At 37.5% G+C, this 15,013-nt stretch overlaps 1 protein-coding gene across 3 annotated transcripts in view; it reads left to right on the plus strand.

The window, feature by feature from the left end:
* ESCO1 (establishment of sister chromatid cohesion N-acetyltransferase 1) overlaps positions 1 to 15,013 on the plus strand; it is a 71,732-nt gene that overhangs the window by 40,837 nt on the left and 15,882 nt on the right. The window contains exon 9 of one of the 3 annotated variants that reach the window (XM_067015560.1): positions 489 to 3,662. The exons of the other annotated variants lie outside the window; for them this stretch is intronic. Within the exon in view, the coding sequence (XP_066871661.1) occupies positions 489 to 572 (84 nt within the window). The 3' untranslated portion in view covers positions 573 to 3,662. Of the gene's footprint in view, positions 1 to 488; positions 3,663 to 15,013 lie in introns of those variants that run through there. 3 annotated transcript variants of the gene reach the window in all.

The raw sequence follows: 15,013 nt of genomic DNA on the forward strand, positions 1-15,013 counted from the left end.
ATGGAACAAGGTGGAGTCATCACCTTCTCAACAAATTCTGGCTCTTGCAAAACTGTAAAGCAGTGGAGCAACTTAGGGAAGACTGATTCCTGCCCCAGACCCCACCCCGGCCCTCCTTGATGGGACAGAGCTATGGGTTATTTTATTTATTTTTGAAATAAGCTCAAGAGAAGGAATCGAGTTTAGCAGTTGGCCATCCTTCATTAACATCAAAGTTAATGTTCTTATCTTTTGCTGTTTTCAAATGTGTAGGTATACACAGATTTTAAGGTAGAAACTCCTCCAGAACATTATAGCATTCTTTTCTGAGAGAGGATAAAAACATACCTATGTTAAAGATATTCCGCTGTGGTCACAACCCTGGATTTTGACATGAATCATTTATTGGGCACCTAATATTGTGCTTTTTCATTAAGTACTTTTTTTTTTTTTTTTTTTTCGGTACGCGGGCCTCTCACTGTTGTGGCCTCTCCTGTTGTGGAGCACAGGCTCTGGACTCGCAGGCTCAATGGCCATGGCTCACGGGCCTAGCCGCTCCGCAGCATGTCAGATCTTCCCGGACTGGGGCATGAACCCGTGTCCCCTGCATCGGCAGGCGGACTCTCAACCACTGTGCCACCAGGGAAGCCCTGCATTAAGTACTCTTAAGTGTTTGATGAAACATCTAAGTTTTTAAAATGCCAGTTCATCTGTTGTGTATGATTCTTGGAGAGAAGCACATAGAAAAGAAGTCATTTCATGCTCTGGCTTTTATTTATTTCAAATGGGCAGTGTTCAGCGATTGGAAATCAAGTTTTCTTCCACTTAGAATAAATTAGAATGAGTTATACTTTTTATATTTTAATCAAACATTCTTTAGAAAATAAGTAGTTTTTCCTTAAGGTAAAATGTTTCCCTTAGACATGGTAATAATCTATGACAGGTAAAAATGGCTGAAGTCTTCTTTTCAAAAGATTAAAATAACATGTAAATTATATAGCCATAGTATCAATAGAAATTGATGCCACAGAGGCTACTTTTGGTTGACTAAAATATTTTCTTTTTCTTTTCCTTATCCTCTTTGGTTTGGGGTAGGGGAGAGAGTGATGGTGCTCTCTTTCTCTATTCCTTCATTGTACTCCATCTGCCTCATTGACACCATTTGAGGAAATGTATTTTATCTGACTTACTAGAAACTATTTAGCCCCTTAAGGCGTCAGGGGGAGCCTGGATTCTGGTTTAGACCTAGGTTCATTTCAGTTTCCCTTCATGAACTAAGTAAGATACTGTTTTCCTAAAGGTGTGAAGAGAAAGCAGGAAAAACTCCACCAAGAGCATTGAGCCATGTTGCTAGGCAAGGAACCTATCCAGAACTCATCTGTATTTTGAGCTTTTAGTAATGCAGAAGAGGAATAATGTGTGGGTTCTTTGCAGAGACTCTCCTAACTTAATCTTTCTTACCTCTGTCTTTCCCTTATCTCCTTTGACTTGATTAACATTTGACTGAGTGCTTTGTGGAGGACCTTACTCTCAGGGTATTTGATATACCCTTGCCTTCAAATTTAGGAACAAAGCCTGAAAGAAATGAAAAGTTACAATAGAAGATTTAAGTAACTATGAAAGCAATAGATCAATATTAACTATTTAAATTATAAATTAGCTTTGCAATTTAGAAGTGGTAATTTCTTTGGTAGAGCAGTGATCAGAAGAGGGGTTTGTTTTCACGTCTTGATGACAAGAAAAACTTTGAAGAAGGATTTGACAGATCCGTGATTAGATGTACAGCTGCACTATCCAATGTGGTAGCACTAAACCACAGAAATGAAAAATGCTGTTCCTCAGTTACAGTAACCAGTGCTCAGTTGTCACATGTTGCTAGAGGCTATGTGTTAGTGTAGATGTAGAATATTTGTATTGTCACAGTGATTTCAGTTAGACAGTGCTGCTACAGAAAGCTGAGTCAGGGAAGCCATGATCCAGTAACCTTTAATTTCTTTTATGTGAAACTTGAATACATGTGAATTTACTTCTGCATACTTTTTCTATATTCCTTTTGAAGATAATTAGGGCAAAGAGGAAACTGGGTGTGGAGCAGGAATAGGGATTTTTAAGTCTTGGGATTGGGAAAAGAATCCTAAGCAAAGTAGCCTTGGCTCTTAGAACTGTACTCCGGCATTGTTAGGGAATAGGGTATAGGTATATTTGTAGGAGGAATTCAGAGAGCTGACTCAGAATTTGGTCTGAGTTTCATTGAGCTTCCCTGCTTAAAGGTTGAAAGTTAAGAAGTAGTTTCTTTAGAAACAGGTAGGAATTTGTTACATAAAAATTACCAAATGTATTATTTCAAGCATCCAAGTATTTTTTTTCTCTTCCCTGACCCACATTTTTAGTTTTTCTAACTTATTATATCTTAAAGACTTAAAATATTGTTGTGTATAAATATAGAATGGGAGCAGTCAGAAAGTAATTTTCCTTTGGGATGTGAAGACCAGATATTGGAAAAAGAATACCTTTAGAATGAATGTTACATGCAACAAAATTTTACATTTAAAAAAATAAATTTATTTATTTTTGGCTGCGTTGGGTCTTCGTTGCTATGCGCGGGCTTTCTCTAGTTGTGGCGGGCTGGGGCTACTCTTCGTTGCAGTGCGTGGGCTTCTCATTGTGGTGGCTTCTCTTGTTGTGGAGCTCGGGCTCTAGGCACGCAGGCTTCAGTAGTTGTGGCATGTGGGCTCAGTAGTTGTGGTTCGTGGGCTCTAGAGCACAGGCTTAGTAGAAAGTGTTCACAAATTCTGGGGAGGGAAAACATATCTAGTGGCAAATAAAAACTTCAATCTGTTTTTCCTCTACTTTTCTCTATTTCAGAGATGTTACCGCCATTTACTCATATCCACAAGCTGAAAACTTCAGAACAGTCCTTCAGTTTTCTTTTTATTGTGCTTCTAACTCAATCCATTAGTGAATTTCACCTTCAGAATAGATTCCAAATACTCCCACTTTTGTCATGTCTACTGCTCCTGCTCTGAACCAAGCTGGCGTCATTTTTTGCCTGGACCACTTGTGTAATGCTTTCCTAACTGGTCTCCCAACTTCCATTTTTGTTTCCCTGCAGTCTTTCTCCATGTTGTCCATAGCAGTCTTTTAAAAACTTGAATCAGATTATGTCCTTCCTTTCTTTAAAATTTTCCAGTGAATTCGCATCACACATAGAATAAAATTCAGAGTACTTATCTGTGGCATCAAGGCCCCACACACTCCCCCTTCTCTAATCTCATCTCCTTACACTCTTCCCCTTACTTGCTGTACTCTGGTCATGCAGATCTTCCTTCTGTTCTTAAACCACTTCAACCACATTCCATTCTTAGTGTATTTGTACTTATATTACTTTTTCTTGGAGTGTTCTCTCAGATCTTCACATACTGGCTCTCTTCATTCTAGTCTTAAAGACACCCTCCCTGACCACCCAGTACAAAATAGCTTCTCTTGTCCCTCTTCTGTCTGTATAACTTAATCACACTCTGAAAGTTTGTTGTGGATATTCCCCACCGGATTAGAAGCTGTGTCGAAGTAGAGTCCTTGATAATCTTATCATGCTGAAGAGCACCTGCCAATGCACAGTAGGGGCTCAACAAATACATTGAATTAAAGAACAGATTTTGATTTGAAGCCACAGAACAAGAGTGGTGAGTCTCAGTTTTCTCATTTAAAAATGAGATTAAACCAGAAGATTTCTCTGGGCTTTGGCAACTCTGATATTTGTTGATATTAAATCATTGGGAATTAATAGCATAAATATCTTTGGGGGACATGGAACATATTGTAAGTTAGACAGAATAGTAACATACTTCAAAATATGTAAAGCAGCCCAAATTTGAATTCATTGTGGCAGTTAGAGGTTTATTAACTAGGTTTGCATAAGGTGCTAAAATTGTTTGTTCTTTGTTTAGAAAAATAGTCAAAGTAATTTAACCCTTTTTTTTTGCTAAGATGTAAGAGGTCATTATAGATTATTTTGGACCAGTGGTTTTTCTTCAGTTGTATTTAATTTTAATTTTCTGTAAGATAAATTTTTCTTTATATATATAAACAATGCTTCTAATCCTTCTATCACAGGAATTAAATCTTTGAGAGTTTTAGTTTCTCTCCTGAAATTCTTCTTTCACATAGTTTGTCCTCTTGTCCTTTAAAATCTTTAGCATACGTGTAATAGCAATTTTAAAGTTCTTTTCTGTTAATTCACACATTTGGGTTACACTGGGCCTGTTTCTATTGACTTTTCCCCTCTTGATCTTGGAACATAATTTCCTATTTCTGTCCATGGTCTTTTTTTTTTTTTTAACATCTTTATTGGAGTATAATTGCTTTACAATGGTGTGTTAGTTTCTGCTTTACAACAAAGTGAATCAGTTATACATATATATATGTCCCCATATCTCTTCCCTCTTGCGTCTTCCTCCCTCCCACCCTCTCTATCCCACCCCTCTAGGTGGTCACAGAGTACCGAGCTGATCTCCCTGTGCTGTGTGGCTGCTTCCCGCTAGCTATCCACCCTACGTTTGGTAGTGTATATATGTCCATGCCATTCTCTCACTTCGTCCCAGCTTACCCTTCGCCCTCCCCATATCCTCAAGTCCATGCTCTAGTACGTCTGTGTTTTATTCCCATCCTACCCCTAGTCTCTTCATGACATTTTTTTTTCTTAGATTCCATATATATGTGTTAGCATATGGTATTTGTTTTTCTCCTTCTGACTTACTTCACTCTGTATGACAGACTCCAGGTCTATCCACCTCACTACAAATAACTCAGTTTCATTTCTTTTTATGGCAGAGTAATATTCCATTGTATATATATGCCACATCTTCTTTATCCATTCATCTGTTGATGGACACTTAGGTTGCTTCCATGTCCTGGCTATTGTAAATAGAGCTGCAATGAACATTGTGGTACATGACTCTTTTTGAATTATGGTTTTCTCAGGGTATATGCCCAGTAGTGGGATTGCTGGGTCATATGGTAGTTCTATTTGTAGTTTTTTAAGGGACCTCCATACTGTTCTCCATAGTGGCTGTATCAATTTACATTCCCACCAGCAGTGCAAGAGTCTTCCCTTTTATCCACACCCTCTCCAGCATTTATTGTTTCTAGATTTTTTGATTATGGCCATTCTGACGGGTGTGAGATGATATCTCATTGTAGTTTTGATTTGCATTTCTCTAATGATTAATGATATTGAGCATCCTTTCATGTGTTTGTTGGCAATCTGTATATCTTCTTTGGAGAAAGGTCTATTTAGGTCTTCTGCCCATTTTTGGATTAGGTTGTTTGTTTTTTTGTTATTGAGCTGCATGAGTTGCTTATAAATTTTGGAGATTAATCCTTTGTCAGTTGCTTCATTTGCAACTATTTTCTCCCATTCTGAGGGTTGTCTTTTGGTCTTGTTTATGGTATCCTTTGCTGTGCAAAAGCTTTTAAGTTTCACTATGTCCCATTTGTTTATTTTTGTTTTTATTTCCATTTCTCTAGGAGGTGGGTCAAAAAGGATCTTGCTGTGATTTATGTCATAGAGTGTTTTGCCTATGTTTTCCTCTAAGCATGGTCTTTTTTTAAAATAGACTTTATTTTTATAGAGCAGTTTAAGTTTATAGGGAAATTGAGCCTACGGTAGAGAGAGTTCCTGTATACTCCTGCCCCTACATACGCTTAACATTCCACACCAGAGTGGTACATTTGTTGCAGTTGATGAACCTACATTGACAAATTATCACCCAAAGTCCATAGCATATATTAGGGTTCACTCTTGGTGTTGCACATTTCATGGGTTTAAAAGATACATAATTGGGCTTCCCTGATGGCACAGTGGTTGAGAATCCGCCTGCCGATGCAGGGGACACGGGTTCATGCCCCGGTCTGGGCAGATCCCACATGCCGCAGAGCGGCTGGGCCCGTGAGCCATGGCCACTGAGCCTGCACGTCCAGAGCCTGTGCTCCGCAAAGGGAGAGGCCACAACAGTGAGAGGCCCGCGTACCACAAAAAAAAAAAATAAAAATAAAAAGATACATAATGACATGTATACAGTAACGTCATACAGAATAGTTTTTCTGTTCTCCCCTGCTTCATCCTTGACTAACCCCTGCCCCAGCCCCTGGCAACCACTGATCTTTTTAACTGTTTCCAAAGTTTGGCCTTTTCCAGAATGGTATGTAATTGGAATCATACAGTATGTAACCTTTTCACATTGCCTTCTTTCACTTAGTATTATGCATTGAAAGTTACTCTGTATCTTTTCATGATAGCTCATTTCTTTTTAGTGATGAATAATATTTTATTATCCTGATGTATCATAATTTATTTACCTACTTACCTACTGAAGAACATCTTGGTTGCTTCCACATTTTGGCAATTGTGAATAAAGCTGCTGTAAATGTCCATGTGCAGGTTTTTGTGTGGACATACATTTTCAACTCGTTTTTGTAAATACTAAGGAGTGCAAATGCTGGGTCATGTGGTAGGAGTATGTTTAGTTTTGTAAGAACTGCCAAACTGTTTTCTAAAGTGGCTGTACCATTTTGCATTCCCACCAGCAATGAATGAGATTTTCTGTTGCTCCACATTCTTGCCAAAATTTGATGTTGTCAGTGTTCTGGGTTTTAGCCATTCTAATGGTTGTGTATTGGATCTTACTGTTGTTTTAATTTGCGTTTCCATGGTGACAGAATAGGGGGCATCTTTTCATATGCTTATTTGCTATCTGTATATTTTCTTTGGTGAGGAATCTGTCCAGGTCTTTGGCCCATTTTTTAACAGGTTGTTTGTTTTCTTATTGTTGAGTTTTAAGAATTCTTAGTATATTTTTGATGACAGCCCTTTATGAGCTAGGTCATTGTAAATATTGATATCTCCCAGTCTGAGGTTTGTGTTCTCATCCTCTGGACAGTGTCTTTTGCAGAGCAGAAGTTTTTAATATTAAGATTAATGAAGTCCATCTTATCAGTTCTTTCTTTCATGGATTGTGCTTTTGGTGTTGTATCTAAAGAATTATTGCCATACCTAAGGTCATCTGGATTTTTCCCTTTGTTATCTCCTAGGAGTTTTTATAGTTTTGCATTTTACATTTACATCTATGGTCCATTTTGAGTTAATTTTTGTGAAGGGTGTAAGGTCTGTGTCTAAATCCTTTTTTTTTTTTTTTTTTTTTTTTTTTGCATGTGGACATATAGTAGTAGTTCCAGCACCATTTGTTGAAAAGACTATCTTTTCTCCATTGTATTGCTGTTGCTCTTTTTACCAGAGATCAGTTGACTATATGTGGGTCTATTTCTGGGCTTTCTGTTCTGTTTCATTGTCTCTTTGTTTCTTTTTTCACCAATGTCACACTGGCCCGATGATTGTAGCTTTACAGTAAGTCGTGATGTCCAATAGTGTTAGTTCTCTGACTCTGTTCATTTTCAATATTGTGTTAGCTATTCTGACTTTTTTGCCTCTCCATATAAACTTTAGAATCAGTTTGTCGATATCCACAAAATAGCTTGCTGGGATTTTGATTGGAATTGCATTGACTCTATAGATCAAGTTGGGAAGAACTGACCTGTTGACAATATTAAGTCTTCCTGTTTTGCCTTGTAACTTTTTCTTGGACATTGGACATTGTGTATAAAAGAACACTAGCAACTGAAGTAGATAATCAGATAATTCCCTTCCCCGCCCACCCCACCCCCCCAGCCAAAGCTTTCCCCTCTTTCTGTCTGGCAGCTACGTTAAGGGGCTGATCTCTTAGATTTCATTAGGAGTTGAGTTGGGTTAAAATTTTAGTTATTCTATCCATTTGGATTTTTAATGTCTTACGGTTGGGATCAGGTGCCTCTCTCCAGCAGAGGTTGAGGATCTAAACTCCACAGTACACAAAATCTCTCTATACCTCCTAGCCCCACTCAGCAGATGTTCCATGGGAGAGAGTTGGTTGAGAATTACCTCTGTGTTTCATGCGTGTTCCTCCAGATTTCAGACTTCCATGCCAGCTCACTTATGACCATTAAGAATTTGATTGATTTTTCCCTGTCCCAGTAGGAAACTTTTCTTGTCCTCTGCCTGTGGCAATCCTGCTCCTCTAAGACACTGATTGGTCAATGTCTTAGGGATAAAAATGGCTGCTGGTCTCTGCTCACCTAGGTAGGGCGGGTTCATCTCTGGAAATCAGTCCACAGCTCTTCATTGCCTTAAACCATGCTTTTTAGTTTATTGGGTGTTTTCTTATTACAAGAGGACCAGTGGTCTTTTTATGACCTTCTTTATCTTAACTGGGAGTGGAACTCAAAGATATACATTTTGAGAACATTTTTCAGTAATGGTTTTGGGACTTGGGGTGAAGTGGAGTTTGCGCCATGAATTTTTTAAAATCATGAGTGAAACTGAAGAGGTCAGTAGATTTCTCACTAAGCCCAGATGACCTTGAGATGAGACTGACATCAAATGAAATATTTCTTATATACTGGGAGATTATTGCTACAAGTTGAAAAGTGCTTAATTGATGAATCCTAATAAAGGGATGTTTTGGTTTCCATAATATTTGAGAATGACAGGAGAGAAAAGAATCTCATAATTCTTCATTTGACTTTAGTTAGGTCTGACCCGAGTACACCTTAAGAGAAATATTATTCCTATAGTAATAGATTTGATGATGTAATTACAGAAGTTTTCTTAATGAACACAATTGGGAAAACTGGGTCAGTTAATCAAAAAAGTTGATTCAAGTGGAGATCCTTAGTATCAGAATACCCAACTAATAGTAGCTTAAATCATAAATATGTTTTCTTAAAAGAAGTCTGGAGGTACATAGTCTTGGGGTTGTTCCATTCAGCAGTTCAACAATCAAAAAAATGTTTTTTAAAAATACCCACCATGAACACTGGGTATTTCTCCTTCAGTGCCCTGCCCTCCTTAGTGTGTTGACTTTAGCTTCATAGCTGTGACTTCCTGGTCCATAAAGTAAACTCCTGTAGTCCAGATACCATGTTCAGATTTAAAGCAGAAATGTTGGTTGGAGTGGGTATTCTTTCAAAAAGAGTCCCTCAAGTATTTTTTTTCCTTTTATCAGTGAAGAACAGCATTTTTCCAGAAGCTCTTGCAAAGTTCCCTATGTCTTATTCACCAGAACTGGGCCTGGTAGTTACCGTTAGCTGCAAGAGAGCTTGGAATGCAAGAATCTGTCAAAAAGAAGTAAGAGAATATGATTTATTATGCCAGTGGTTCTCAAGGTAGGGGAATGGGGTGTTTATTACATAACTTCTGTTAGGTAGCATCTGGAAATATGTGGAGAATATTGACATTTGGTGGGCAGGGCTTAGGGATACTAAACTTTTTGCAATGCGTGTGACAGTTCCAAAGAAGGTAGAATGTCTAGCCTAAAGTGCCAGTAATAGCCCTGTTGAGAAACACTGGACTATTTGGAATTAATTGTTGGAAATACACATATTACCGCCCTAAACAAAATGGTCAAAAAAAGAATGGCTTGGGATGGGCAAAGAACAATGTTTTCTATAGGGTCATTACATAGCTTAAACATTTTATTATAATTTGAAGCCTATCAATGTATGTTAAATGTAATTGATGGGGGGAAGCTGTTTCTTTGAGTATGGATCCTCTAATTAGTTTAGCTTTGTTTTTTTCCTCATATAAATCACACCCATAGCCATCCTTTATGATGTACTTTTAAAAAAATAGAGGAAGAACTTAAATATTGCAGAGCAACCTGAGAATCTGGGTATAGAATTGTTCTTGTTGCATTTCTGATTTTGAAAAGAGTCTTGGCCTATTTGCTTTTTTCCAGAGTGTCCTACCTAACTTTCATTAAAACAACTGTTTTTGCACTCTCATTTTTTAAAGAGGAGATGCAGACCCAAATACCTGTGCTTTTTTTTTATAAAACAATAAATAAGTTTATTTATTCATTTATTTTTGGCTGCCTTGGGTCTTCATTGCTGCGTGCGGGTTTTTTTTTTCTAGTTGCGGCGAGCGGGGGCTGCTCTTCGTTGTGGTCCACGGGCTTCTCATTGCGGTGGCTTCTCTTGTTGCAGTGGCTTCTCTTGTTGCAGTGGCTTCTCTTGTTGTGGAGCATGGGCTCTAGGCGCGCAGGCTTTAGAATGCAGGCTCAGTAGTTGTGGTGCACGGGCTTAGTTGCTCCGCGGCTTATGGGATCTTCCCGGACCAGGGCTCAAACCCGTGTCCCCTTCGTTGGCAGGCATATTCTTAACCACTGTGCCACCAGGGAAGTCCCTGCACTATAATTTTGTCAGTTTATTTGATTGCATTTTATAGTTAAAATAATAAATAAATTCGCATAAACATGTTTAGGAACAAACAAATGACTCTTGGTAATCACCTCACTTAGTTTTGGAATTCCAAAGTAGTTGTTGACTGGTTGACAGTCAGTGTGCCCCAGGCATCAGCTTCTGTTACCCAGGGAAAACTAAGCATTGGTTAGTCCAGCAAGTTGATTAGGTGGACATCATTTAAGAAAGTTACTGCCATGTATTAAAATATCTAATTAGCTGAACTCTAGACTTTTTTCCTGAATTATAAATTGGGTGACTTTAATAAAAACCTGACGTCATCACTTCTGTTTCTTTTAGATTTTTGTTTTTCTTAATCAGAAGCTATTAAAACTCCAAGTAGTTTTAAGATTCTACCATTTTACCCATGAAAATGTTTTGCTGTTCAGAACATATTAAGCACCTCTCATAAAAACCGATTTCTTAGAACTTAGATTTTTCTCAGGAAGTGGTGAAAACTATAATTTAAAAAAACATATACACATGATAGGGATGTTAGAGAAATGGAAAATAACTGTTGAAAACAGATGTTGCTCTGTAAATCATTGAGTTCCTTCCAAAGTAATTTTTTTTTCTTTTTTTGCCGTACGCGGGCCTCTCACTGTTGTGGCCTCTCCCGTTGTGGAGCACAGGCTCCGGACGCGCATGCTCAGCGGCCACGGCTCACGGGCCCAGCCGTTCTGCGGCATGTGGGATCTTCCCGGACCGGGGCACGAACCTGCGTCCCCTGCATTGGCAGGCGGACTCTCAACCACTGCGCCACCAGGGACGCCCCAAAGTAATTTTTAAAATTGTATTTCCGAATCAGATGGTCCTTAGTTATGAAAAGGCATTATTGAAAAAGTTTTCTTATATACCATTATTGTATTACTTGCAAGAAAGAGCATTTAAATACTTCTCTTTTAACATGTGCTTTTAAGGGCATTTGTTCTTCAAACCTCCATTGTGGAGAAAATTTTCCTTTCACATTTTTTTCCTTAAAAAGATTTTAATTTAGGTGAATTAAAGAAAGGGACTTCAAAGTTTTTATTCTTCAACTCATCGTTTAAAAGAAAATTTGTAAAAGCAGTATGTGTACCTGGAAATGGAAATTTCCAGAATTGTAAGGTATAAAATGAAAAAAAAAAAAAAAAAAAAAAAGCCTCCTTTTTCCCTACCCTATTTCCAGTCTCATTCTCCACTGGTTAAGCACTTTTGTCTTTTTCAGTGTTTCCAACATTGTATGTATCGCTTATATGTATATATATATATATATATATATATATATATATCAAGCTGTATATAAGTGGTTTTGTGTTTTTTTTTTTTTTTTTTTTTTTTTGGCTATGTTGGGTCTTCGTTGCTGTGCGAGGGCTTTCTCTAGTTGCGGCAAGCAGGGGCCACTCTTCATTGCGGTGCGCGGGCCTCTCAATATCGCGGCCTCTCTTGTTGTGGAGCACAGGCTCCAGACGCACAGACTCAGTAGTTGTGGCTCATGGGCCCAGTCGCTCCGCGGCACGTGGGATCTTCCTAGATCAGGGCTTGAACCCGCATCCCCTGCATTGGCAGGCAGATTCCTAACCACTGCACCACCAGGGAAGCCCCTATAAGTGTATTTTAGTAAAATCTTCTTTTCCCAGTTTTTACTAGCTATATTTTGATGTTTAGTTTTGTTGATTGCCTTTAATTTTAATATTTATAAATGATATTTGACTCTTTGGTGACTGCATTCTCCCCCTCTTTACCTTCTAAATTCTGTCAGCTATAACTAAGTTTTGTAATTGTTCAGTAAGTATTATTTAATTCACTGTAACTTAGTGCAGTAGTTTTCATTCCTCTTTTATGGGTTACAAAACTAAGACAGAGAGGTTAAGTTCTTGTTTTATGAATGAGGCTTGGTTTTATGAATAGAGGCTTTTATGAATAGAGGCTTTAGTCCTTCAAGCGCACTCCAGCGTTTCAAAAATATTTATTGGTTACTTAATTTTCAGTGCTATGACTTGGGCTATAGTGTGTGTCAAACGAAGTCTTAGTCGTTTTGGAGCTTATGGTCTATATTTATAGTAAGTCTCATTGTAGGCCTCAGCAGTCTAGTCATCCCCAAACTCCAGATCCCTGTGGCTTAATACGTGGATCAAAGAAAATTGGTCGTAGGATACAGGATGCAGGATTTATCAAAACAAATAGTTTTACTGGAGGAGTAGAAGCTTTTAGGGGTTCTAGCTTCAGTTCAAATATTGCAGAGAATGAGAAAAGTACACTGGAGGAGATCCTGCTATCATAGCATACCTACAAAATGAAAAGTCTATAAAACATCTTTAGAATTGAGTCAGATTTTTCTAAAATAAAACAAATTATTGTGTATATTCTTTGATTTCTGACTCACTTGATGAATAAAAAAACCCCACTGTGTCATGGGACTTTCGTTTTTCTGAATACCTTCTTTAAAACCATGAAAAATTAACTTAAACAGGTTGGCTAGCTTTTAGTGGTTAAATCATTTAAAATGGGAAACCATGAATCTTGAAATACTCTAGTAGTAATAAATATAGCTAACGGATTTGAAGGTTAACTTCAAATAGCATTGTGCTTAATTTTGCTTTAATAGACTGATTATATCATTCATGCCTGGTTGACTGAACACAAATCAACATATAAGATATCTTCATGTTTTTTAATTCCCAGAGGAATTTTTGGGGAGTAAATAAATTGATACAAATTAATTTATTTTACATTTAGGAGGGAAAAGAAATGACATTAGTTAAGGTCTTTCTGTATACCAGGGACTCCTCTAAGCATTTTACTCATATTAAACTCCTCTTAGTTCTTTTAGCAGATCATTACGTAGTTACACTTAATTTATAAATGAGGAAACAGCAGAAAGAGGGATACGTATTTTGCCTGAAATCACACAGCTAGTGAGTGACGTAGTTGGCTCTAGGGTCCGTGAGTAATAGACTAGGTTCTTATTATTTTATTTGAATTTCAACAAAATATATTGTGTGTACAGTAAATTTAGCTCAGAAATAATTGACCCCATCTTCAGTGCTTATTCTGACTCACAGCTCCCAAAACCTTTGGAATTTCCTAAGTGATGGGAGAAAGTGTCTTTTGTTAACATTACAGAGATGACCTTTGGAACTCATCCAAGGACAGGGGCTGTTTGCCAGTGGAGCTGACTACAGAGGGTTGGAACTTTCATTTCTCACACCCTGATCCTGGGGAGGGGAGAGGGGCTGGAGATTGAGTTCTGTTACCAGTGGCCAGTGATTTGATCAATCCTGCCTCTGTAGTGAAGCCTCCAAAAAACCCAGAAGGACAGGGTTCAGAGAGCTTTTGGGTTGGTGAACACATGGAGATTCGGGGAAGGTGGTGTACCTGGAGAGGGCATGAAAACACATCTTTATCATTATTGTTGTTAATACAAGATTATTTTTGCGAAGTATCCAAACATGAATTAAAACCAGCTGCTTGGGGGTGGTTAAAGTATATTAATACTTTTATTATACCATTTTATTAAAGTAGAAAAAACAGGAAATACAGATAAACTAAAAGGAAAATAAGTAAATCACTCAGATAACCTCTGTTTATATTTTGGTGTATGTCCTTGCTGACTTTTAAAATATTCATAAGTACATATTTATGTTTAAAATTCATTTCAACAAAATATTTTTATATATTTCAAGAGTCTATAATTTGTTTCTCTTTTGCAGTTTTTCTGCAGTTTATTATGCTTTCTGCCTTGGGTACTGTCAAAAAGAGCATGTGACCGAATTTTGAATGAGCTAATTTTAATTTACTTTTGTTTCTGAAGACTTAAAATTTTAAAAAGAGATGGTATTTAGAATATATCTATTTCAACATATAAAAAGTGTTAGACTTGCTGTTGAACTAAAAATGTCTGTTTTTCATGTTCCTTTAGTAATTTTAAGTAAAATTTTAATTGAAATACAACATGTAAAGAATGGTACCCAAATAATGAGTGCTCAGCTTAATGGTGTAGTTTTGCAAAGTGAACACCCACATGACAAGGAATACCACTAGCATCTCAGAAGCTGCTCTGTGCCCCCACTGCAGTCATTGCTTTTCCCAGCCTCAGGTCTAACCACTCTGCTGACTGGATTCATTTGACATTCATTTTTCACTTCTGAATAAATGGTATTTGAGCAAGCCTTGGGCCTTGGGCACAGTTTTGACAATGGGTGATTTGAACTTTCCAGAATAGTCTACCCCATCTCACCCCCCATCCCCACCACCAAACAGTGAGTCCCCAGGTACTCATCACTTAGCTTTAACAAGTCACAGTTCATGGGAAATCTTGCATCCAACCCTCCTAATTATTTTAAAGTGAAACCCAGGTGTCACATTATCATTTTAGTGGATATTTTTAAATATGTATTTTTAAAAGATGAAAAGATCACTCTTTTTTTTTTTTTTTTTTTACCGTAAACAGGATTTAAAGATTATAACCACACCTTTAAAATTTAATTCCTTAATATCAGATATTCCCTCAGGGTTCAGAATCTCCCCAAATATCTCGTAATTTTCTATACTGTTTGAATTAAGGTCCATATGTTGCATTGGTTGGTATAAATCTCTTTTAATCTAAAGGTTCTCCCTCTAGGTCTTTTTTTTTTTTTTTTTTCCTTACCATATTTGTTGATAGTGTTTTTTTAAAAGCTGGTTATTGGTTTTATTTTTCAGGGTATTCTTTCATGGGTATTTC

The sequence above is a fragment of the Kogia breviceps genome, chromosome 15 (assembly GCF_026419965.1).
Source record: "Kogia breviceps isolate mKogBre1 chromosome 15, mKogBre1 haplotype 1, whole genome shotgun sequence".
NCBI lineage: Eukaryota > Metazoa > Chordata > Mammalia > Artiodactyla > Physeteridae > Kogia > Kogia breviceps.